The following is a 23512-nucleotide window of genomic DNA, read 5'->3' as shown; positions in this document are numbered from 1 at the left end:
CTTGAACCGATTAAATATACAGATTTTGGTTAATACTAGCTGACAGAGCATGCACACTGAAATTGGTGATATTCTGTTTAATGGGTTTTGAGGTACGTTTTTGGCATTTGTGGTGCTCAAAATGCGCCACAAATGCTTTGAATTACCACGTGTTCTGAAGACACCTACCAAGATTTATGATGATTGAACAAATGGTTATTGATTAACGGCCAATATTTGCTAAGCCCCACCCTTTGAAAAGATATTTTGGTTGATGGCAGCCATGTTTTTCAACCAATCTTGCTCATTTGTACCAGAAATGTGTATCTTAGTCCCACACTGCTGTATATTCAGTTTGATGTTGATAAAGTCAAAATTCAAAAAGTTCGAATTATATTACAGTAGTCAAATTTCAAGTCAATCAGACTCACAGTGTGAGGTTGTGGCCTTTCAGAAACTGCGTTGTTGGGCTTTAATTACAGGGCCACAATCTGACAGACTGGCTCATATTTCTTGGGAAGGACTTGCACAACATTGCCAGTTATTAGGCCAAGTTTCATGGTTTTGGCCCATTTCAGCTCACGGTAATTTGAGCCGCTGTGGCAGCCAAATAATAAACCAGCACAAACTCAACAATGTCTCAGCCCTTTGGGGTTTGAACCCCAATTATGCAGATGAAAGTTAATGGGACACACTGTAAATATGTCCACATCTTAAAATTAACTTTTTTGTGTATTCAGTTAATTGTCAAAATAAGTTTCATCAAATGCACACCTGGTAAAAAGGTGTATGAAATACTATGAAAGAAAAAAACTGTCCTCTGTGAGGTTGTTCTTAGGCACAGCGGTGCTTTGAGATGTTTCTTAGCTAATGTTAAGCAGGTGTCATTATTACCATATTCACCATCTCAGCATATTAGCATTTGCTACTTAGCTCTAAACATTAAGTACAGCTGCGGATGTCATTAGATTACATCAAAGTGCAGAAAGTAACAAACCCACATCTTACAGAATTCTCTTTTTATTTGACATCTTGTTGAAGCATCTTCCCATTTTTGGGTCAGTGTCTCATCTCACCATCTGACACAGAAAATAGATGTTTACACCTTTTAGTTCAATTCAAAACTTTTGATTCATCTTTAACAAAACAAATTTAACAAAGCACAGCATCTGTGAAAAGACATTTCCATTAAGACGTGAGGAATAATACAACGTAACGCTGCGCTGCGCTGAAAAAAAAAAAAAAAAACTATACTTTTCTATGCTACGGACAAAAATCCCTGCTTGTAATAGAAAATTAAAATGCAGATGTGTTGAGCGTTTTCTCAACATTACAAGAGAAAAGTCTGTTCGGGAGATCTGAAGATTTAATCGCTGTCGTCCTCATTGTTGGAGCGCTCTGGTTCTGATCCGTTGTCAGAGCGGCGAGGAGAGCCCTCGTTGTCTGATCCTGCCTCAGATCCCCTTTCTGATCCCCGGTCTGATGCTGCAACGGGTGAGCCGGGCCGGGACTCGTCTTCTGATCCTGACCGACTCCTCTTGCTCTCGTTGTCCGACTGCTCTGAGTCAGACTGCCGTTGCACCCTCCTCTTCTTCACTGGATGGTCACTGCCAGAGTCATCGTCTGAGCCTGCAGAGCGCTGAGGGCTGCCCGCCTCGCTGCCCGAGCGGTTCCTACCTGCATCAGAGTCGCTGTCGGATGCGATGCGCTTCCTGTGGCCACCCTCATCGTCAGACCCTGAACCACTGTCTCTTTGGTGTCTATATGGCAGAGAATCAATCATACACATTATTTTTCTGTTTATTCACTAACACTTAAAGCACTTCTGTCACTTTAACATTGATGTTTTTACCTGTCTTCAGCTATTTTCAGGCCATCCTCATCTGAAGAGGATTCAGAAGAGGAGATGATAGCCTTAGACTTGATCTTTCCTTTGAGAGAAGGTGGCATACGCTCAGGCTGGGGCTGAAAACAATAAAGATTGTTGTTGAGTTTTTAGAAATGACTGTAGGAAAAAAAAACCTCTTAAGGTATTTTTAAAACATCAATCATGACGTGAAAACTGAAAAACAAAAGCCAAACAAAGACCTTTTCAATCCTCTTGCGTTCTTTGGGTTTACGCTGCTTCTTGGGTCGTGATCCTCCTTCCTCGTCATCGCTGTCTTCTCCTCCTTTAGTAGGTCTGAAACAGAACAAAGTTTACTCTGAGTATCTTACATCGTTCAGAAGTCAAAATGAACTACATTTGGCTTCATTCATGGTAGCAGCAGATTCACCTCCTCCTCTTCTTGCGTGACTTCTTCTCTCCATCCTCAACGTCCTCCTGCTCGCTCCCGCTGCCGCCCTTTCTCTTCTTCTTCTTCCTCACTGGCAGATCCTCGTCAGAATCATCATTGACAAACTCATCCATGTCACCTCCTTTCTTACGCTTAGAGGGAGAAAAACAGTTAAGTTATTTAATGTTGCATTCACAGCAATCTAATGTCTCTGTTGACCCAGCGGACACTTACACGTCCTCCACCGCCACCACCTCCTCCCTTCTTCTTTTCCTTGGCCATTTCCTTCGATCCCTCTGCGAAGGTGAGCAGGTTCTTGGTCTTCTCCACGTACAGGGCTCTCTGCTCCAGCAGCTTCTTCTGTTCTTCTGCCTCTCTGCTGCGCTTCTCCTCCTGGTGAGGTTTAAGGGCGACAGGCCAACAGACTAATGAGAAGCAGGTTATTGTTGCTAAAAATAGAATCAAAATCCTAAGTAATGCAAAACATGACACCTAATCATTACTCCAAAATCATTTCCATGACATTTTGTTTGGCAGTACTATAAGTACCTGTTCTTTCATCAACTGCTGGCGCAGCAAGTCCCTCTCCTGTTCTTGTTTGGCCCGAAGCTCCTTCTCCTCCTCATCCTGCTTTCTGGCTCGTGCCACATGGTACTGAGCCTGACTCAGCAGGTCAGAGCATTGCCTGCAATGCCACAAAAACACACACATACCCCCAAAAGAAATTACAACCCACACTACATGAAGTGTGGCAAACTATCAGTAACTTCTGATGTCCACTGTAAAAAGTCTTTTCTATGCCAACATGCTGATGGGGAAAATTAGTAAGAGAGTGAAGTGAAACATTTAAATTACTGTAACACAGACATGTCTGCAATTTTTAAACTGTATTTGTGCTGTGTATTAGACTGACCTGGCTTCAGATGCAGCAAGAGCGAGGTCAAACCTCATCTTGTCTCCGGCCTTGCTGAGGTAGCTGAAATACCTGAGCAGGGGGAGGAGAAAGTTAGAGAGATGAAATTGCAGGATTTGGCAGTGGACAGCCAGAGGTTCAGACTGGCAGGAGGTATAAATCAAAGCTAACGCTACAACGTACCTGTGAGCCAGTTCGAGCTCTTTGACAGCGCTGAGCACAGCCTTTAAGTTGCTCTTCTCATCCTTCAGCACCAGAGTGGCCAGCCGCTGCAGCACCAGGGCCACATTGAACATCAGGACTGTGTCACTGGGCGCCACGTGACGTGCCTTATTGGAAATGCATCAGAAAGACAGAGTTAAACTCCTCACATTTAATAGACATCACAATGAGGAATAAATTAAAAACCCTGATTTTATTTCCTAATTTTACCTTCAGAAGCATTTGCTTGCACTCCTGGAGTTTCCCACATTTGAAGAGCGCCCTCGCAAGGTACAGCAGGACCTCAGTGTTCTGATATTTGTAAAATTTCTTCAGGCAGTTCTCGTACTGCGGAGCAGATCAACAACACATCAGGAAAAAAAACTTGAACAAAAACAATCATTTTCAAATGTTATCACAAGAGGCTCTTACCATCTGCACAGCGCTGATGTACTGTTTCTGCTCGACGTAGATGTGAGCCAGATTTAACCAGACATCGCTTATGTCTGCTGTGGCCTCCCTCACCTGTGCAAACACATCACGAGCCTCTCTGAAGTAGCCCTTATGGGCCAGGACGGCACCTGCACACAACAAATTCATGTTTAATACATCATATAGATACAGTAGGATGATTTTTTTTAAAAAAAAAGACAGACTAAAGCTCAACAGACCAATGCCATTGGCAGCATAGAGGTTCTTGGCGTCATTTCGCAGGACTTGTTTGTATATGGCCAGGGCTCGATCCTGGTGTCTCTTTTCCTGTTGAGACAAAAACACTATTACTCCATTTGGGGGTCTATTATTTCCCTTCACACACACAAAAAAAATCTCCATTATTTAGCAAAGCGATTCACAGAAGTGCTCTTCTGTTCTACTGCACTGTTTCTCTTTCAGTTTTTGTAAAAACAGCTGTCTGCACCTTTTCCCGGTCTCTGGTGGGCTGGTGCAGGGTCTGCAGCCACACGTTGCCCAGAGCCAGCATGGAGTAGGTGTCGTTCTGTGTGGACGGCTGCTTCAGAATACGCTCGAACTTCTTCTGACCCGGACCCCACTCCTGTTTGGCCAAGTGAAGGTTCCCTATCAGCGACCAGGCGTCTGGGTGATCCTGCACCAAACAGAACAAAGTGGACATCAAATAATGTTGAAGAGAGTTTGGTATCGAACTTCATTAAAATTGTGATGTCAGACAAAGTACCTGATTAATCTGCAGGGCCTCTTTGAACCAATCAGAAGCCTCATAGAAATTCCCCTTGTCACGTGCCATTGCTCCGAGACGCAAATAACCTGTGGGCCAAAATATTCAAACTGTCTTTCATACAATACAAACCACTTTCTTCACACTCTCACATTTTTTTTTACTGTTTGATGTTTAAAAGCACCGCTTCACATGCTTACAGTCAACATAGTTAGGATGCTCTCTCAGGATGTTTTTGTAGAGTTTCTCAGCTTCATGGAATTCACACATCGCCTCGTACAGGCGAGCCAGATTGTAGGAGGTGGTGACAGAGATGGCATTGTAGTAATGCTCGTCATGCTCTCCCTCGGCTTTGGCTCGATCCAGAGATGCGAGAAAGTATTTCTGTAGGAGAAAAGGCATGATTCAACCTACGTATATAAATAACTACTTATTAATAAAAAGATTGTGCTGTACAGTATACCCAATTAACATTCCTCATTCTTCCCTGTGAATGTAACTATTTTAAGGTCAAGTTAATACAAGCTTTATTGTCTGTTGGTAGCTACCTTGGCCTCTCCCAGGTTGCCCAGTCTGAAGTGAAGAGCCCCCAGGTTATTGAGGATCTCAGGTGGGACATCAGCCTGCACCTTCTCCTGCAGGATGCGGGTGGCTGTGCCGTAGGCGGACAGCGCTCCTTGGATGTCAGTCTGCTCCAGGATCTGAGCCAGCTCGATCCACGCCTCCACATCGTCTGGGTACTGCTCGGTTACCTTCTTCAAATGACCCTAAGGGAACAAAAACAATATTAGCTGTAATAGTATTCAGATCAGATCACTTGACGACAACATTGATGAGACATTCTACACAGGATACGTACTTTGGCAATATCTCTCTTTTCCTGATCATCCGATGTTGCATAGAGAGACCCCAGAATTTTCATAGTTTCGTAGTTGTTCGGGTAGGCTTTTAACACCTTTTCGAAGCACTGTGCTGCGTTCTCCTTGTCTCTTCGATACACATACATCTGTCCCAGGCCAAAGAAGGGCAAGACAAATGTGGACGAGGCAAACTGAGTGGCCTGGTAGTAATACTGAAATGCCTGGTCATAGTCCTCCTGGAGGAACAGAAACAGCAGATATATCAGAGACATAGGACCTTTTAAAACAGTGTCACAAAATGTTTTTACAAGAGAAAAACAAATCAGCACCACAAGATAAAAGTACAGAGAAAATATATTATTAAATAATTAAATACCCAAAATACAATGAAAAAATAAGATAAAAACAGTAAAATAAAGTCATGAAACACAGAAAACAGTGTGGGACTGGAAGCATAAAACTTTGAGCTAACATTAATAAAAGGCTTTTTTAAGAGGACAAGTTTTAAGAAGTGATTTATAGGATGTTACTGTTATTGCAAGCCTCAGATCCCTTCAGGCAGGGAGTTCCAAAACTGAGCTCTGACTGCAAAAGCACCGTCTCCTTTAGTCGTGAGCCAGGACTTAGGAACAGCCAGAAGGGCCCCTGCCTGAAGATCTGAGGCTACGCTCCGGCTCGTTACTGGGAACCAGCCCATGAACACAGTAAACAAAGAGTAAGCTGATTCTACCTGCACATGAAAGGAGCGAGCTAACTGGTAGCAGCTCTCAGCCTGCATGGCCTCGACTTCTGTATTATGGAAAGCATGGAGGGCCAGGTGCTGCACTTTACTGTAGTCCTGTTAGTGAAGAGAAAACACACAGGTGAATAATAGTCAATTGACACTTCATGTTGAGAGAGTATTTCAAAGACAACAGGACCAGTAGCTACCTTTTTGAAGAAGAAGTGGTTGGCGAGGTGGTTGAGCACCATGGGGTTGCTGGGGTCAATGGTGTACGCCCGCGACAAGAGCTGGACTCCGTTCTTGATGGAATCTGCCTCCTTATTGTTGAGCTCTAAAACCGCCAACCCGACAAGAGCTCCCACACACTTCGAATTGAGCTCTAGGGCTCGGCCAAAAGCCAGACGAGCCTTCTCCAGTTTGTTGAGCTTGACGAAACAGTGGCCCATCCCCAGCCTTACTTCAGCTAGCAAGAGACAGAAGAGGAGAGAAGATAGATGAGAAATAAAATGTAGCGCAAATAACTTTGTAAGAGAAGTGCCATAATAGCAGTAGAAGTGGTTAGAGCCTGACCATTATAATCAGCCTATATTTGCTTATCAAAGATATATGATATTTGTTATAACAGTGTTGGCACATATGCAAAAAAGGAATGAAAGTGCATGAACTATTCACAGGCTGCTATTTTCTGTATATATTTGATTCAGGTTCCGTAAATTTATTGTTCAAAATTTACAGTGAACTTTAATTTTCTATTATCCTCGCCTATAAAATGTTCTGCCTCTATATACTACATCTTTGCCACAATTAATTTTAACCAAATTTGAATGGACTTTGTCAAAAAAATTATATTTAATCTTTTTCGGTTGATGTTACACAATAAGACATTTTTCATTGGAAATCTGAAATAAACTTCCTCAAGATATAAGACTTTCCCCAACTTTGATTACCTTTAAATCCAGGTTAAACCTTCAAGTTCCCCACTGACTCTGACTGAACCTTAAGCACTCATCAATATCCACCTTGCACTTTTCATATTTACAACATATACAACACCAGTCAAAAGTCAAACTTTTGACTGGTGCTGTATATATCAAATATTTATTTTATTGTTTTATTGTTGTTTTTATCTTTTAAGTTTATCTTAAAATTCTAAAACACAAATAATAATCAATTAATTGTTTTGAGTCATTTTTTAAGAAAAGTGTCCAGATTCTCTGCTTCCAGCTTCTCAAATGTGAATATTTTCTGGTTTCTTTAGTCTTTTATGAGAGTAAACTGAGTGTCTTTGGGGACTGTTGGTCGGAACAAAACAAGACATTTGTGGACATCACCTTGGGCTGTGGGAAACTGATCGACATTTTCATCATTTTCTCACATTATATAGACCAAACAACTAGTTAATAAACACATTAATCACTAAAGAAAATCATGATTAATTGCAGCCTACTCTGAATTGCCTCTGTGTGTGAAATGTGCTATACAGATAAACTTGCCTTGCCTTCGGTATTGCTAACAACCTCAAAGATCTTGCATCAGCCAGACTCTATTAGCAGCAGCAGTAGTAGTAGTAGTAATGTCATAGTAGTAACCAGGAATACAGGGTTCATTTTCAGGAGAATAAAAGTAACGTGTTACCTGGGCAGCCCGGGTTTGTACGTAGAGCCTTTTTGTAGTATGCCAGCGCTCCTCTGTAATCCTTTTTATTGAAGGAGATGCAAGCCTTACCTGTTAAACAAAAAAGGTGTGATTATTGTGATTATTTCAGTGAATTAGTCACAGTGGTCGTGATCTTTTTTCTTTGTATTCAACTTGCCGAGCAAAGCAGGGATGTTATTGGTGGACTGGTTGAGTACAAAATGGAACTGAGCATCTGCCTGGTCCATCTTGTCTCCTTCCAGGAGGCAGAAACAGGCTCTTCCCAACAAATGGTTCTGATTGCGACAAGAGATGTTTTATTTACTTAAAATACAGGAGCCACAGCAGTTTTCCCTGCATCATGACCCGCTTTGACATTTTTCTTACCTGATCATACATGATGATCTTATCTGCCATTGTATAGAGCAGTGTCGCCTGCGTGATGAGCTCTTTCTTGGCATCTTTGTTCTTCTCTTTACGGGCTTGCTGGACATAGTAAGCTGCCAATGTGTCCAGACAGGTCATCTGGTCCTTCTCATGGTCTCTGTAGTCGAGGTTTCCATCAATACGAGCTGCCTCTAAAAGCTTGACAAAATCCTCTGTTTTGCCCTGTTTGTAGTACTCCAACTGAAAAAGGACGACCAACAGTGTTACAACTACGCAAATATGCTAAATCTTAGCTTATTTCTATGAGGGTTAATATCTGGATTATGTTCATTTTATAAAAAATACATACAAACATTCTACTTTGCATTAATAAATGTAGTGCTGAAACAATTAATCAATTAACCATTTAACAGAAATATTTGCTGGTTTCAGATTCTCATATTTGAGAATTTACTGCTTTTCTTTTTAAAAACGGTTGATAAGACAAAGACAAACAACTTGAAGACTTGTCTGGAGCTCTAGGAAGTTGTGATGGGAATTTTTTTTTTTTACATTTTCTGACATTTTACAGACTTCAGGATAAATTGATTAATTTAAAAAAAAAAATAACAGAGTAATAAATCAATAAGTGTAACTACAGTTTGCAGTGCTTCATGTTTGTGGCGTGTACTCCACTGACTCACCGCCAAAGCGATCCATATATGCAGCTGTGTGTGTTCCTGCTTCAGGATACTGATGACCTCGTCTCCCTCTGGCAGCTGGTCAAAGTCAAGCTCAATAACCTGCAACATACAATTCAATCAAGTCAAAAGGTCTGACAAAAATCATATTCCATGTTTTATTTAAGAGTGGCATGAATTAGAGTTAGGTGATTTGGCTATATGTACCATGACATATAGCAATATAGCATTTGTCAGCCATCTAGAGCTGCAACAATTAGTTGATTAATTGATTGTCAGAAAATTAACCTGCAACTATTTTGATAATCAATAAATCGATTCAGTCTTCTTTTTTTTAAAATGCCAAATATTTGATGATTCCAGCTTCTCAAAAGTGAAGATTTGCTGTTTTTACTTTTCATATATGACAGTTAATTGAATAACTTAGACTGATAACACAAGCTATTTGAAGACATCACCATGGCCTCTGAGAATTTGTGAATGATTGTTAGTTGCAGCCCAACAACCATCAGAGATTCTTTTTTACTGTGATAGATTTCCCTTTGATATGTCTTGTAGTATTCGGCCACTGTGGTTAATGTATTGAGGAAATATTTGATTGTCATCTGATCTGATTTTTGCAGGCAACTAAACAGTTTGTCCATTTATTATCCAGTGAATTCACTATATCACAACATAAACCCAGTTGTCAGTTTAGCATAGACTTAAAAACTGCAAACACAACAGACCTTTAATAAATGCATGAACGTTATCGTGTTCAAATGACTGTGTTAAGGAGGTGTTTGGTCAACTTTACGATCATTTTGAAAGCTGTTTGAATGGTATTGTGTTATAATGATAGATGTTTATAACTTTATATCAATGAGGGTAGAGTAAATATTAGAAACACCTCTCGGGAATAGAAGAATATTAATGAAGAATTACGACTATTAATGAAAATCCAGATGTTTCAGTGACCTTGATGCCTTCTTTAAATCAACGTAAACAGCAGAAAGTAAAGGTTGTTACTGATTAAGTTGTAACTTCACATAGTTGACCTGTGAAGTTTCATATCACACTTACAAGACCAGTTATAAATGAAAAGGGACCTCTGTTAATGTCACTTTAATGTTAGTGTTAGTAACCTTCTCTTGCATGTGTTGCTCCAAACATCACTGACGTTCACATTTCGAGTTTACACGCAGTTATCGACCCTAATTGTTTTTTATTTAATATTTTGATGTAATACGACGCTACAGAACGTTTAGCTAATGTTAGCATCGGTTAGCATCACAGCGAGGTTCAGTTAGTCAAACATTCAAAATAAATCAAGTTTACAAATTAGACGAGTTTTACCTCGTCAGTGTCCCGTAAAGGGATCTCGATAGAGCCCCGAGACATCTTGACGGAGGAAAAATCCACTTCCAGTTTGTTTTTGTGTTAAAAAAAAAATATACAAAATCGTCGTCAGGCGGCTGTCTGTTGGTAACTACTTCATGCCTCCGATAGGAAACAAACATACAGGATGGTGCAACTGGAAATGTGTCCGGGTCATCCGGACGTGTGTTCCTCCTGGAGTTTTAACACAAGATGCTTTCTGGTCGTAACACGGTTGTACACAATAATAACAAGCAAAATATTCTCAACTACAGATTTGCAACCACAGGAATATTTAGTTTTATGCTTGGAGATTTGCTAACATGTAAATAAAAGTCATTCAATATTGAAAGAACCCTCCGTTTCAGTATAAATAATAATAATAAATAATAATAATACATTTAATTTATATCGTACTTTTCATTGATGGTGACGTTCAAATTGTTACAGTATTAATAACATAGAACACACAACACAAAGAAAATGGTAATAATATGAGAAAAAAGCCTTTCTGAATAGAAAGGTTTTAGGCCTTTTTTTAAAAGAGTGTAGGTCTGTGCTGGTAAGTTTAAATAGATCAAATATAATTTCCTTTGCAACATAATGAGAAGCAGCGGAAATTCACCCCCATAAGATGAGTGAAAACAAAGTTGAACACATTTATTGTTATCCTCTGCACCTGTATTTCTAGATATTTTCATGCTTATGTGCTTGATTTGAACACTGTGTAAAAAGAAACGCTTGGCAGACTGTGCATTTGATATGTTAAACCAGTGAATTTAAATTGAAATCCACTGACTGCATCATTGTCACAGACCTCTGCAGGGCAGCATTTTGGCAGGAGTGCGCTGAGGTGGGGGGTGATGGGGGAGGAGGGCTGTCAGCTGGTTTTGATGGGAAGCAGTGAAAACAAGCATAAGAGCATCTTGAAGACTTCTTGTGCTAACATTGCAGTGAATCAGAGGAAGGCTGACGAAATAATAATAACAATGAAACTCATAATTTAACAATTAACAATATCCTTTTTTTTCCTTTCAGAAGAACTGTCCTGGACTGAGAAGTAAGAATTCATGATTTGTTTCTCTTTTTAAAAATGTATTAGATAGCTAAATAACTACAAGATAAACTAAATGCATGCCTTGTAATGTCATTGCACAGCACACATATTAAATGGAGCACTGTCCCTGTATATTTAACACATATAGTCTGAATTCTTAGGACAGAGATGTTTGTCTAGCTGTTTAGGCTCTTTCTTGCAAAACATTTCATACTCTTAATATTTTAGTATTAGAATCAATGTTGAAGCACATGAACCTCACATTGTTATTACAGGACAAGAAAATAAGATGTAGCCCTTTGACTGGATCCTCACTGTATAGATGTACGTATTTCAATTAATTAATTAATGTTTCACTTTTTACACCTCAGAGTTTTAATGTATATTATGTTCTTTGTTTCTGCTGTTTGTAATAGCTTTCAGATAATATAAGTGGAGGTAAAGATGTATTTGATCTTTATTGATATGTCAGCTCATGTAGCAATGTGACAGTCCATCAGCACCTTTGCCCTCCAGGGATTCAGGAGAAACAAGCACAATGTCTGACAGCAATGATGGTGAGTGTTGCAGTGACCTTGTTCATCAGAGTATCAAATAAATATCTACAGTATATTTATTTATGTGTGTGCTGCCTGTGCATCCCTACATATATAGTGTGGGAGTCTCCTGGTTGTGGAACAAGGAATGTGCTGGAGGACACGGGGGACACAAGTGGATTCTCTGAACATGAACTCCTTGACATCATGTACAATGCGTGTAACGCCACCAACGCAGGTACACAGACTTTGTGTTGAGTTCAACAACACAGATTAAAATATTGACATGAACTGTGAATCATTTGCTCCTGTTTCTCTCTCATCTTCAGGAGAGGTGTCGGCCTCGACCATCGTACAGTACCTGCAGACCATGACGGCCCAGAGTTCGGAGCAGGAGAGACTGGCTGCTCTGCGACATCTGCTCGACCCTGACTGTCAGGACCCGCTTGTGAGCAGAGAGACCTTCCACACGACTATGAGGGAGTGGATCGCCCAGTGCAGCCAGGACAGGTGAGACAAAACTATTGACATGTAGTGTGAACATTGAAGCAGGGCTTAAGCATCATATCCAGGCCTTTAAAGCTTGATTTAGTGACAATATATATACGTATTGCTTAATGGCAGGTTTATATGTGGTCTAAAGGTCTTCCACTATGTTCAAGTATTTATACAGAGATGGATACAAAATATTTTCAGACACAAATTATTATTTTAAAAAAACGTAAAATCATAAAATGCTGTGAAATGACCAATACATGACTTATTCGAGGAAATCTCATCAATCCAATCAACCAAAACAGTCTTGGACTTTGGTGTAATCTGGTTAGGTTATAATATAAAACCTTATTTGTATAGCATTTTTATCAACAAAGTTACAAAGTGCCGTAAGCAAACAATAAAAGCAAAGAGAATGCAAAGGCACATGGACTGTGCTTACAGTATATTTCCCTTTTCTACCTAAATGAACAAAGTGCTTTACAATTTTGCCTCGCATTCACCCGTTCATTCACACACCCACACACTGATAGCGGTGTAGCTGCCATGCAAGGCACTGGCCTGCCTACTGGGAGCAACTCTGGGGTTCAGTGTCTTGCTCAATAACACTTCAACATGTGGACAGGAGGAGCTACAGCCAGCCACAATTAAATGCAGTTTAGTTAATTAAACACGTTGTAGGTGTCAAAAGAGAGAGAGAGAGAGAGAGAGAGAGAGAGAGAGAGAGAATTGTTTAAGCTTAGTGCTCTTCCTGAGGCTGCAGCAAGAGTGTCAAGGTAAATTATCCTTAGAAATAAAACAAGTTCGAGATGACCTGCAAGAAAGTCACTCCTGCATATTTAGTGTTAATTAAACTCCCTGAGAGTCATTGTATTTAATATTGATATCATTGAACCGAAACGGTTTAATATCTTTAGGTAAATTAATTTGTTTCCAAGTAGATGATTCCTTTTTTTTGTTTGTTTGTTTTTTGTTGTTTTGTTATTCTGTTGATCTGCGCTCACTACAAACCGTGGGAACTAATGGCTCCTCCTGTCTGTCAGTACTGACGTGGGCAGCAGTAATGCATCTTGGCCCGACTCCTCTCAAGTGCCTGTAAATGGTGAGCTCTCACTGTTTTGGTCAGACTTCTGCGAACGTCTTAATCAGACAAAATGCATTTCACTAAACCTAATTTCCTTTCAGGGCTGGATTTCTCATGTTCTCAAAGCAAAGCTACTTCCTCAGAAAGCCACCAGTGTGCCTGGTTAGTTTAGTTTAGTCCTTTAATCACTGCATGTAATTAACTCCTGTCACACCACACCACTAACTGTCTGTTTGGCTTCAGTGATGGAAAAGACCTGTCTGGCACAGTGACTGAACTGAAGCAAGCTCACCGCAAGCTGAGCGAACAGAACAACAGCCTGTTGAGGACGGTAGCTCAGTGTGAAGATGTAAACCTGCAGCTCACTCTGGAGATCAATGAGCTGCGAGCAAAGCTGGCCAGGTGAAGGATTTTCCATTTTCTCCCCCATTTATCTCTAGTCATCGCTCTGTCACCATTTTCAGTGAAACAATTCCTCTCAAAAGCACATCATTTATCAGATTCTTGTTTTATTTATTTAATTCTTTATTCTTTAATTGATGTAGTGAGTCATGCATCTTTTCAAAAAACTATTTTGCTATGGAAGCAGATGAAGAGGAAAGGCAGTCAAAGGTGTAATAAACTGCATTACCGCGCTTCAGATTATGTGGCTTTACTCTCAGTTTGAGGAGTAAAATCACATTTTCTGATGAGAGGTGTAGTAGAAGTTGACGTTCTGCTGAATAAATCAAGAAGATCTGATGGTTTTTTTGATGTGTGCAGTACCCAGCGGTCAGCAGTGAGAGCCAGATCCCTGTCAGAGGAACTCGAGGAGACCTGTCGCGCATTTAAAGAGGCCCAGGAGAGAGCCAGTCGCACCCAGACCAACTGCACCCAACTGGTATATCACACACTGAGCATGCTCCCAAATACGCAATGGAGAATTAGGAACAAAAGTGTGATGTTTTTAAGTAAAACCTTTCTTGATCCTCAGAGCAATGAGGTTGAATGCCTGAAGGTTCACATTAGGAGGCTAGAAGACAAGGTAATCTTGATCTCATAAAGTCCAAATGTTTGCACTTTACTTGTAGAGAAGTGAAGCTGATGTACCTTTTAATGTAATAAAATGTTCCTCATGTTTGTGCAGAATGAAAAACTCACTTTTGAAAGGACATGTTCTGAAGATAGCATCAGCAAACTGCGGAAGGTCAACGCTGAGTTGAGGGTAGGAACAGATCCGTAAAACACTCCTGTGTCTGTCTCTGTGTTACGAGTTTGTTTTGTGAGTTAAACATCTAAATAATTCACAGGCTGAGCTTGAAGAAACCCTGGTTATGTTGACTCTGAGAGACAGAGAAATCACAAAGGTTTGTCCATCAGAGCATTTTTATCAGGAGAAAAATTGGCAGTTTTGTTTTTATTTTGTCATTTAACTTTATTTTTGTATGTTCCCGTGTAGAAAGACATTCTTATGGATAAGATGAAGAAATCTCACATGGAGAATCACAACATCATTGAGGTTTGTTTGACACTTTGACCCAGAAAAGAGAAAATATGAAACTAAAGATCCCCTTCAGACATGTTTTAAGACATATAAAATACTCTACTTTGAATAATAGTTTGTGTCTGATATGTCTTTTCCAAAAAGAAGTTCAATAAGCCAGTTAAAAATTCCTAAAATTACATCTACTCTTTCTCCCTACTTCACTCAAATTCATTCTCAGTGTTTGTGCACTGGACGCTTCAAGTTTCCACATCACACTTATGTAAGTTGCATACTGGACCACGATTGGCTCCACACTAGCTGTGATGTCACAAATCATGCTCGTAGCTACATGCCTTAAACTCATATTTCAGGAGAACACAGAGGAACGTTTCTCCCTTCAGCAGATGAATGTGAAAACAGTCCTCCTTTTTAAAACTCTGCACATACACCATTCTGCACAGTGACGCTCAAACATCCAACTGAAAGAACAAGAAGAAAAACACACAGTATGTTTGACAGGAGGGAGACTTTAACTTTGAACTTTGAAATTATCTTTTTATGTCATGTTAAATCCTGAAAAGAAACCAATAACATAATATAAGAAACTAATATCAGGCATTTCAAATTCATCATCATTTCAGAATATGTAACAAGGAAACCAAAGATTTCAAATATGATAGATCTTACATATGTTATGATTTATGGTTTTCACTGTACATTCTGGCTGTTATTTAGCGCATTAACTCTGTCCTGGTGGTACAGGGTCTGCAGTCACAGCTGATGAGGTTACAGGAACATTCACAGCAAGTTCTGTTGAGGTATTTCTAACCAATGTCTACACCTACATTTGATCTGTGTAACAGCTGTACAGTACAGATTACTGTAAACTCAAGGCTATAAAGTTGAACAGCAGTGAAAAAAGTGTGTTAAATGCAAGGAACATGTCAGCTTACATAATTTTGTAGGAAAGTTAAATATTTAAACGAAGCATGCTATTCCAAAGAAAATATTTTGAAATAACGTTATACTTTAGAGAATATCTCAACATATGTGTGTATTCATTATTGCTTTTGTGTGATTTCTTTACTGATAATTTTCTAATGACAGGTACGACAGGCACTGTATCAATCCTCAGAGTCTCTACAGTCGAGATCCTCCAAACCTGCGCTCTCTGCAGAGCGAGATGCAGGACATGCAGCAGGTAGGAAATGCTTGCTGTCAGCAGGTTGTCGTTCATTGTACTGATATTCTGTCCTATGTTGACCGTGACTGCCTTCTTTGTCTGCAGCAGCATCACAGAGCTCTGGACGACATAAGTCTCCCCTCCCTGCACACACACAGTGATGATATTCAGAGCATCATCCACAGGATCAAGTCTGCAGAAATAGCTCATCTTCTGCACAATAAGTATCCTGAGAGGGTGAGAGGAGAGTATAGACACTCAACAGAGGATGATACTTATTACATGTACTAACACATGCATCTCTCTTGTGTCTTCTCACACACAGGATTCTGCCTCTGTAGAGACACAGGAGAGGCCTTTTCCTCAACGCCAGCAGCAACAGGCAAGCATCAAGCAGCAGCTTCTCAATGTGTATGTGAGTTTTTACCTCCTTTTCTCCTGTTATGGTAACAGACTGGATATGGTTGATGTTAGACTGTTCTGAAACGCTTCCTCCCGCTAATAAAAGGGGTGTCTGGTTTTGACAGTGTATTTATGGGCATCTCCATTACGCAACACATAGGAGTTACTATCTCCTGTGTGTAAGACTCTATTAGGCATAAGTGCAGTTTTAGTACCCCCTGGTAACTACAGACATAACAGTGTGTAAAGGAGATGTTTATAAAGCTACGGTGGTGGTTTCAGGCTGCAGGAGCTGGAGCTGCAGAAGTGTTTGTGGGGGGAGAAAGGAGAGAAGGTGGAGGAGCGGTTGAGAGCCCAGGAGAAGGAGCAAAAGCAAAGCCAGACCAGGAACCAGACACCGAACCAGGAGGCCAAGAAGGTGGCCATTGTGAACTGGTGGAAAGTCCTCAGTGTGGAGGGGGCTAAGGCCCAGACAAAAGAAACCCGGTCGACCCAAGAGCTCTCTGAGAGAGCAAAGCTCCAGCAAGCAGAGCAGACGATCTCTGATATGAGGGAGCAGGTCTGCCAGCTGCAAGCCTCTCCCAAATCTGTACAGGAGTGTGTCAGTGAGCGAAAAAACAGCAGTAGAGTTGTTCTTATACACAAAGGAACCAACACTGAGAGCAGAGAAGCTGGTGAGAAGGTAGTGAAGGATCAGAGGGATGCAGCGGTGGCTACAGATCCTGTGGAGATCACAGGCGGAGCAGCCTCAGAGCAGGAACAAACCAAGATTCGGGTGACCGCAGACGGACTTCTGGTGACCCTCCGAAGGATGGAGGCAATGGTCAACAATGCCCTGGTGACCGCCGAGCTGGTGAGAGAGAGCGAGCAGAGGGTGAGCCAGGTGAGAGTGAAGATGGAGAGCATCACTCAGAGGGTGGAGGAGGCTCTGGGCCGAGCAGCCGACACTGACAAGCAGCTGAGCAGTCTAGAGGCCAGGATCACAGAAAAGGCTCCAACTCAGGTTTGTCTGTAATAAAAATCTGTGTTTGCTTTACATTACAATAACAGTAAAAGCAAAAAAAATAATCTTGATCTGAAAACGTCACAATTAAACTTCTATTTGACTTTGATTCCGTTAAAATAGTGTGGAAACGTTAGTCAAGTAAAGATAATGTTATTTATATATCCAAAAATCACACACCAATCACAAATTTGCCTCAAAGAAATTTATCTCCACAACATGCGACACCCTCAGATCCGAGTTAGATAAGTTAATATTAGAAAATCTCCAGCTGTCAAATTTTAATGACATATAATTTAAAATCTCATGTATCATTATTTGAGATTTTAGCTTATTATGTCATCCTGGTGTCCTCTTAAGCATTGGAGATATTTTTATAATCAGTTATGAGGCCTGATTTTCTCATGTGGAGCTGATAACACCCCCAGGGGATAAAAGCTGCCAAAATAAACCTGCTGGAATTAAAGGTTTTAAATTAAAGTTGTGACATTACTTGGACTGTTCTCACAGAAATGTGAAATGCAGTCTTTCATCTGCAAAACTGAACAGAAGTGTGCGTGTCCGCAATTGTTTTGACATCATGCAATGATTTTTGGCATCTAAAAATGACTCAAATGAAACAGTCTGATAAGGGAAAATTACTCTCCAAGCAGCTCACAAGTCATCCTTTGTATTAAGGTGTCACAAGTAAAAAAGGATTATAAGTTAACAGATCATGCTGCTCATTAAAAGATTTTATGCAAATCTTTTAAAGGAAGGAGATTCAAGATTTAGTTTATTTTGTATTCATTCATTCAGTCATTTTATTGTGTATTTGCGTAAACAAAAAACAAAATGCTCTTACTCTCAGCCAACCGCAATGCGACAACAACAGAAAGGGTAAAGATATACTGTATATCTAAAAAAATCCCTTTAAAAAAATGACAAAAACATATAAATCCCAAGAGAAAACAAAAACAAAAAAAGAACAAGCAGTTATCAGCACAGTGCATTACAGTGGATTTAGAGAGAAAAGTACATCTCAGTTTCAGTCTCAGTTTGATGTAGACAGCTCTTGCATGTCAACGAGTGACCAGCACCGATGGGGGAGTTATATAATCTATTTTGCTGGATTATATTAGAGATTACAATATTCACATGAACATAGCAAAGATCAAACAAAACGTCCAAAAGACAAACATGATTTTGTTTAGCAGGATTTAGATTTTCTTATTTCCTACCCTCATCTCATGACCCTGTAGATTCAACTGATGACCCCATGTGGGGGTCCTGCAAATATTTATTTCCATCCACAACACTGACGAGCAATGCGTTTGTGTGTGTGTGTGTGTGTGTGTGTGTGTGTGTGTGTGTATTTTGTGCTATGAAATGACACAATCAACAATTTTGCAGAAATATTTGAGCTATAATCGCAGTTGTTTTGTGAATGAACTTCATATTTCAACTCATTTCTAAGCGATTATTAGTAACAGTAGTAGCACAAGTAGTAATGCAGTAATGGTGATTTAATTTTTTCATATATTCTGTATCTAAACATCTCATATGGAAAGAAAAGATCAATCTGTTCTCTTTGTCTGTGCTTTCTTGAAGCTACCATGTCCCAAACTGTCAGCTGACCCTGGACCAGACGGCACCGGCTTTACAACTGAGTCTAATGTGGAAGTTAAAGACAGAGACAGAAAGGAGAGCCCTCCTCCATCTCTAGTAATCCCAGAAGTCAGTGAGCCTCCACAGCTACCCATGAATGGTATGACGGCTGCATTACAGAAATACAGCTTCAAGTTATGTTATCGTGGTTACACACAGATAAATTGAAGTGACTTCCTTTTCTATTGGTAATCCCTGAGGATGTCTGAAAATAGACGCAGCAGATATTTACATTGCACACAACAGCTCTTACAGTGAGGAGGAAGAGAGAATATGCTCTTAGGGAGTGTATGCTATCTATCATAGGGGGGCCTATGGGGAAATTAAGGGAAGTCAGAATGGGGTTTTTTATGTAAATACAGGGAGGGTAGAGTATTTTTAGCTACATCCATTTTTTATTGACCACATATTTGGAGAGTTTTTGAATTTGCAGGGCTAAAACACTGTTTTTGTGAGCTATCGTCCCCTCTTCTCAGTGCCCGTGGTTCAGTCCATTTTACATTTAGGTCTGAATTTTTTGAAGTGCTTTGAGCCAGTTTATATAAACACACTGCAAAATCTCAGATGTGCAGCTCAGAAAGCACACAATACAGGCCTGAAGGTGCATTAAATTGAATTGTAGGTAAAAGTGGGAGGAAAAAAATGGAAAAACACATTATGACTGACAATAAAGAAATAGTTTGACATTTCGAGAAGTGTCCATATTCTTTCTTGTTGAGCATTAGATGAGTAGAACAATACCACTCTCATGTTTGTCCCTTAAAAACTACAGCCAGCAGCTGGTCATTTACTTTTTACCCAACATCAAGTCCTCAGTTTCTAGCTACAAGAAAAGGGTAAACACAAAATGTTCAGTGTCTTTCTGCAAACCCTTTGTGAAGCCTTCATGTTCTTATATTGCTGAAAGCTGCTGGATTTGATAAAGGAATTTTTCACTACTTATCTTGTTGCTCCACGTTTTGGTCAAAGGGAGGATCACTTCTCTTCCAATCCTTACGGAAAGGTCATGGAAAATGTTTTCAAATTCTCCTTCCCCAAGAGAGTCCCTTGATGGCTGAAAAGGCCAAGTCGTATATTGAAATGTTTATTTGTGGTGTAGAGGAGTTTGGATCATGCTGAGCTAGCTGAGATCCACTGGGTGGCCTCAGAGGGGGAAATTATATTTCAAATGAAGAGCCAGTGGTTGTCTCCATGGTGGCTTGTTTGTTTGTTTTACAACCCTCTATATAAAGTTCACATTGTCCAGTGCTATGTTGGCATAGGTTTGTTTTTGCTTACCAAATGAAGCTGTGTCAACACTGCAAACAACAAACATTTTATGGTTAATACTGACATCATAATAACTAATATGAGCACTGCAGAATCCAGTTTGATGTCCCTGTACCTCAGGTCATAGATGATGTCTGATAATGCCAGTGTTTGTCATTGGGAGGAGGGTTTCATCACATGTTATCTCCTCACGAAGAAACCCAGATGTTAGCATTGTGTCAAGAATACATTACTTTATTTTTTTATATATCAGTGACAACATGTATTAATTTACTTCAATGGGAATTAAAGTGTGCCTATGATGGAGCATTAGCGCCACTGTTAGAAAAGAAATCTGAGATTTCGAGAATTAAGGCATAATTTTTTTTTCATGGGAAAAGTCGTAATATCTTGAGAAAAAAAGTTGTAATATTCGGGGAAATAAAAGTCATAAAAGTGTAGGTTTTTCAAGTGTAAAATGTGATGTTTGGTAAAACCTGTAACTTCAGTTCAGCAACATTTGACATGTAAAAGTGGACAGACTGCTCTCATCTGAGCTACCACAGAGTATTTAAATATCGTATGATTTATACTTGTAAAATTACAACTTAATAATATTATGACTTTTTTCCCCAAAATATTATTACTTAATTGTTGTACAATTATGACTTAAATTTCAAAATATTATGTCTTTATTCTCCTAATATTACGAATATTTTTCCTCTTTATTTTCTGAATCCCCAGTTTTTTCCCCTCTCATTACTCTGCTGTATGTGTCACATTTAACCAAAAGGCAAATGTTCATCTGCAGCCTCTGGACATGTTGAGGTTAAGCTTTAAAAGAAACACACAAGCAAAACAAGGAGCAGGAAAAAACAGTAAAGCACAAGATACAGCATAAATGAAAATAAACCTAATAGAAGCTGTTATAAAACACATACATACAATTGCATGTAATCATAACTTTACAACAACAGACAAGACAACACACCTCAAAGGACTACAAAAATGTAGCAGTAAAGGCAAATGCTAAGGATGCATGACACGTGCACACACATAGTTATAAAGATTAACAAAAAACCTTATCCACAGAGCAAATGGCATCACTAACAGTAATAAATGTTGAGTTGTGAGTCATCTTTTCAGTGCTTTTGTGTTTTCAATGCCATCTCGAGTACAGACATTCACTCTGCCTCCATTTAGGCTTTTAAAGCTATTTATGTCCCTCCTTCATCTGCCTTTATACAAATAAAACACTAATATGACATATTAAATCAACTGTAGGCATATCGCTATAACATTACAAAGGAATAAAACTTGTTCCTAGGTTTTATGTTGCAGTTTTAAACAAGACACGGTGAGCTTGTTTGGTGCTGATGAATAAAGATCCACTGGAGACTCAATGTAAATAATTTAGAAAAGCAGTTTCTAATGCTCGAAGGCTCTAATGCTCTAATGCTCACTGTGTGTGTGAGTGTGTGTGTGGTGGTTGTGTTCACTCTCGGGACTGTAAACAGTCTGCCGTTTGATGGGGAATCTATAAACGAGAGAACGCTGGAAAAATGCTGGATTAATGTGTGGTCAGGTAAAACTCGCTGTGTTGTGGGGAGGAAAACAAAAGTATCTGACAGTGTCTTAAGACAAAATTAGGTTAAATCAGGACAAAAGTGTTTAAAACACATTTCGAGCATCTATATCTTCGCCAGGGAGAATCTGTCATCCTTGCTGTGTATAGCCTTTTAGTTTTCCACCTTTTTTTCCCCACAAATGTAATCATTCATCAAGAAAAATCTGCCAATGAAAAGCTTCATCAGTCACACAGTTTTGTAGTTTGGTGTGTGTTTTCAAAAAGTAAAAAGTCTTGGAGGTGATGTCATAAAATAAGCAACATAAAAACAGTGAAGTGTTCTTTTTTTAATCTGTTTCCTCTCAAATTTAATAGCACTTAATGTCATTAACCGTCTCTAACAATTCATTTGCAGCTCTTCCTTCTTTAATTACCTTTTTGTTACATATTATTCGCTCAGCTCTGATGGTGCTCTATGTAATCTTTCTGCTTGGTATCCCAATTTTACCGACCTTTGCCTGAGAGCACCTAAAGCAAACGACACAATAGCCTTCACTTGGGCCAAGAGCTTTCAACCAGAGGATCAAGCGCCTCATGTACTTGAGACGGTTGCCAGGTTATTGTTGCCCCTAGTTATAGAGATGGGGGGGGATACTTCCTGAAACAAGAGTTACATTAGCTCTACCTATCAGATGAATATCATGCTGCCAGCATCAACCTCACAGGGAAGAAAACTCAATTAATTTTCTGTTGATTTGTTTTCTCTGCCTGTTTCTCTCTCTCTCTCTCTCTCTCTCTCTCTCTCTATGTGTGTGTCTTTCTCGCGCTCTTGTTTTGTAACCGTCTCATGACATTTGCATTGCTTTCCTGTTTAATGCAAATCAACTGTCTTCACTGTCTGTGTGTGCTCTGGCTCCAACAGGTGGCATAGGACGAGGCGGCTGCAACGAGGTGAGACTCCCTGCTGCTCCAAAATATTATTTCTCTATATAAAAGCAGAACTGCATGCTTGTTTGTATCTTTCATGTTTGTTGGAAATGTTATTTTTGTATGAGATGCAAGATGTGACACTGATTACAACTTTCTTTCAAGCTTGCTAATGTAAAGGGAAAGTGAAATTGATCCTTTTGACTTTGTGCTTTGGGCAGTAGTGGAAAATACATCAATTTACTTGTACTTTACTTGAGTTACTTGAGTATTACTTGTATGAGATGCAAGATGTGACACTGATTACAACTTCCTTTCAAGCTTGCTAATGTAAAGGGAAAGTGAAATTGATCCTTTTGACTTTGTGCTTTGGGCAGTAGTGGAAAATACATAAATTTACTTGAGTTACTTGAGTATTACTGTGTTATGTTACTTTATACTTGTACTTCACCACAATTCAGAGGGAAATATTGCACTTTTTAATCCACTACATTTATCTGACAGCTATAGTATTATGAGTAGTTACTTTTCATGTCATATGTTTACAAAGTACAATGTTTTATAGTTGTTATAGATTGAACCAGCAGTTCCCCTCTAAATATCCCTACAAATCTTCTCATATGGTTTAATTAAAATAATTGTTCAAGGCTCAAAGTAGGTAAAAATATCCAATATTTCATGATAAAGCAAAT

The 23512-nt window shown here is 39.6% G+C and overlaps 2 protein-coding genes across 2 annotated transcripts; one reads left to right on the top strand and one right to left on the bottom strand.

The window, feature by feature from the left end:
* Positions 1-983: 983 nt before the first annotated feature.
* ctr9 (CTR9 homolog, Paf1/RNA polymerase II complex component) lies at positions 984-10345 on the bottom strand. The gene is made up of 23 exons (XM_067588684.1): positions 10186-10345; positions 8854-8952; positions 8171-8410; positions 7962-8079; positions 7784-7873; positions 6355-6611; positions 6155-6262; positions 5424-5660; positions 5113-5331; positions 4765-4948; positions 4565-4653; positions 4289-4474; positions 4041-4128; positions 3802-3950; positions 3601-3717; positions 3352-3497; positions 3169-3240; positions 2805-2940; positions 2490-2648; positions 2256-2407; positions 2068-2161; positions 1832-1944; positions 984-1739 (listed from the first exon to the last, which is right to left on the bottom strand). Exons 1-23 carry the CDS (start codon positions 10228-10230, stop codon positions 1346-1348), a joined length of 3492 nt encoding a protein of 1163 aa, XP_067444785.1. The 5' UTR covers positions 10231-10345; the 3' UTR covers positions 984-1345.
* A 371-nt stretch (positions 10346-10716) lies between these two features.
* Positions 10717-22886, top strand: LOC137182454 (inositol 1,4,5-triphosphate receptor associated 2-like). The gene is made up of 20 exons (XM_067588672.1): positions 10717-11266; positions 11539-11587; positions 11736-11820; positions 11918-12037; positions 12129-12309; positions 13338-13396; positions 13480-13540; positions 13622-13780; positions 14141-14258; positions 14352-14402; positions 14505-14582; positions 14668-14724; positions 14817-14876; positions 15606-15661; positions 15951-16044; positions 16132-16263; positions 16352-16437; positions 16711-17431; positions 19022-19178; positions 22816-22886. Exons 3-20 carry the CDS (start codon positions 11802-11804, stop codon positions 22884-22886), a joined length of 2280 nt encoding a protein of 759 aa, XP_067444773.1. The 5' UTR covers positions 10717-11266; positions 11539-11587; positions 11736-11801.
* Positions 22887-23512: the final 626 nt, after the last annotated feature.

This window comes from Thunnus thynnus, chromosome 1 (assembly GCF_963924715.1).
Source record: "Thunnus thynnus chromosome 1, fThuThy2.1, whole genome shotgun sequence".
NCBI classification, from domain to species: Eukaryota; Metazoa; Chordata; class Actinopteri; order Scombriformes; family Scombridae; genus Thunnus; species Thunnus thynnus.
The sequence above is the reverse complement of the archived record's forward strand: the minus strand, read 5'-3'. Positions and strand labels throughout refer to the sequence as shown.

What these genes read in the sequence shown, in the direction of transcription:
- ctr9 (XM_067588684.1), bottom strand. Translation starts at nt 10,230, where the DNA reads ATGTCTCGGGGCTCTATCGAGATCCCTTTACGGGACACTGACGAG. An exon ending in TACAAACCCGGGCTGCCCAG is followed by an intron (nt 6,612 to 7,783) that starts GTAACACGTTAC and finishes GTCTCTTGCTAG; the next exon opens with CTGAAGTAAGGCTGGGGATG. An exon ending in AGGCCCTGCAGATTAATCAG is followed by an intron (nt 4,475 to 4,564) that starts GTACTTTGTCTG and finishes TGTTTGGTGCAG; the next exon opens with GATCACCCAGACGCCTGGTC.
- LOC137182454 (XM_067588672.1), top strand. An exon ending in GTGTAACGCCACCAACGCAG is followed by an intron (nt 12,038 to 12,128) that starts GTACACAGACTT and finishes TCTCATCTTCAG; the next exon opens with GAGAGGTGTCGGCCTCGACC. An exon ending in TTAGGAGGCTAGAAGACAAG is followed by an intron (nt 14,403 to 14,504) that starts GTAATCTTGATC and finishes ATGTTTGTGCAG; the next exon opens with AATGAAAAACTCACTTTTGA.